The sequence below is a fragment of the Charadrius vociferus genome, unplaced genomic scaffold (assembly GCF_000708025.1).
Source record: "Charadrius vociferus isolate BGI_N301 unplaced genomic scaffold, ASM70802v2 scaffold579, whole genome shotgun sequence".
NCBI classification, from domain to species: domain Eukaryota; kingdom Metazoa; phylum Chordata; class Aves; order Charadriiformes; family Charadriidae; genus Charadrius; species Charadrius vociferus.
Genome location: NW_009661367.1, coordinates 1,059,504 through 1,061,252, shown reverse-complemented (window position 1 = coordinate 1,061,252; position 1,749 = coordinate 1,059,504). Strand labels below are relative to the sequence as shown.

The window sequence follows — 1,749 nt, the reverse complement described above, 5'->3', positions numbered from 1 at the left end:
CACTCCCCTCCCTGATCCAGAGTCCCTCCCCAGCTCTCCTGGAGCCCCTTTAGGCACTGGAAGGGGCTCTGAGGTCTCCCCTTTTTGGCCTTCTCTTCTCCAGGCTGAACCCCCCACCTCTCCCAGCCTGTCCTCCCAGCAGAGGTTCTCCAGCCCTCCCAGCATCTCCGGGGCCTCCTCTGGCCCCGCTCCAACAGCTCCGTCTCCTTCTGCTGTTGGGGTTCCAGAGCTGGAGCTTTTATGGTATTGGCATTGCTTTGGCTCTTGCCTTAGAAACACCGCTTCCATACTCCCGAACGAAGGGCGCTCTGTCCCTCGTTTTCCTTAGCTGACCCAACAGCAACGGAATCGGGATGAGCGATGGCTGAACATTACTCAACATCTACGACATTTTGAAAAGTCTTATAAACAAGCCAGGAATAAACCCCAAATTCCCCCCTGTCGGTGAAGTACGGGCTTTTCTCCTTTCCTTCCAGCCCAGAAAGGTGATGTGCTGCACCCCCGTGACAATGGAGGTGTCCCCGAGGTCCATATGTTGCAGCGTCGCGGCATCTCTGAGCCTGGCTGGTTCGGGGGATGTCCTCACCCCTCCCGGCTCCCCCAGCCCGGGCAGAGAAGCCGCAGAGAAGGCGGGTTTTGCCGGTCCCCGTCTCGTCTAAATCCAGAACGAGATGATTGTGGGATGGGAAATGAAGGGGCTGCTCCCCGCTCTGCCGTTTCGGTGGGTTTTGGGTGCACCCGGAGAAACCTTGGCTGAACTTGGAACGTAAGGATGGGGCGCAGACCTCGCGCAGGACCTGCTCTGCTCTCGCTTTTTGCATTTGCATTGGGCAATGGCGCCTCTCGGAGCTGCTCACCGCATCCGCCTGTCCCGGGGGAGCGGGGGGATGAGCAGGAGAAACGCTGTGTTATACTCGCTACTGGGTTTTGGGTTGGTTTTCTGGTTTTAAGTTCCCCGAGCGTTCTTGAGTTGTAGGAATAACTATTTCTGCTGTACCTGAGATGCCGATTGTGGAGTTTTCTGCCCTCTAAAGGCGTGATGACGGTTTTGGGTAAAGGCTGGTGCTCTCCCCTGTGTCTTTGCGACCTTTCCCTTGGGTGAAAGAGCTTATCCTGCCCAAAGCAGACCTCGCAGAGCCCCCACGAGGTTTGGTCCCGCTGCAGGGCGCGTTGACGCTGTGCCTGGCTCCCGTGGCCGTGCGGGAAGGGGGCGGTTTGGCACGTGGCCCTTCCCGGTGGCACCAGCACACCGCTCCCCGTGCCACCCCTCCATCACCCAGCCCTGAACCAAATCCCGGTGACAGCCACGGGAACCCTCCGGATGCCTCCTCGGGGCTCTGGATGACATCCCGCGGCGCTTCTCCCCACCCCGTGGGGGAAAACACGGTGGCCGCGACCCCCGACCCCGGCGGAGCTGCCTGCGTGCGGGAGGAGGCGGGAGGTCCCCCTGCCCGCCACGCCGGCGGGGTAGTACGGGCCGGGGGGAACCATGGAAACTGTTTTTTCTCCATCCCTCCCTTTGCAGATGACTCGGGCGACGAGGAGCCCGCCTCGCAGTCAGACAAGAGCGAGCTGCACGGCACGTTGAAAACCCTCTCGAGTAAGCTGGAGGATCTGAGCACTTGCAATGACCTGATCGCGAAGCACGGGGCGGCCCTGCAGCGCTCGCTCAGCGAGCTGGAGACCTCAAGCTTGCCGGCCGAGAGCGGCGAGAAGATCAAGGCGGGGAACGAACGAGCCAAGCTCTTC

At 60.8% G+C, this 1,749-nt stretch overlaps 1 protein-coding gene across 1 annotated transcript in view; it reads left to right on the top strand.

Annotated features, from left to right (window-relative positions):
- The window catches only part of OSBP2 (oxysterol binding protein 2), a gene marked incomplete at its 5' end in the record, with an annotated part of 104,860 nt that overhangs the window by 62,352 nt on the left and 40,759 nt on the right, over positions 1–1,749 (top strand). Inside the window, one exon of the mRNA XM_009893337.1 lies at positions 1,526–1,742. Coding sequence (XP_009891639.1) covers positions 1,526–1,742 — 217 coding nt within the window. The remainder of the gene's footprint in view (positions 1–1,525; positions 1,743–1,749) is intronic.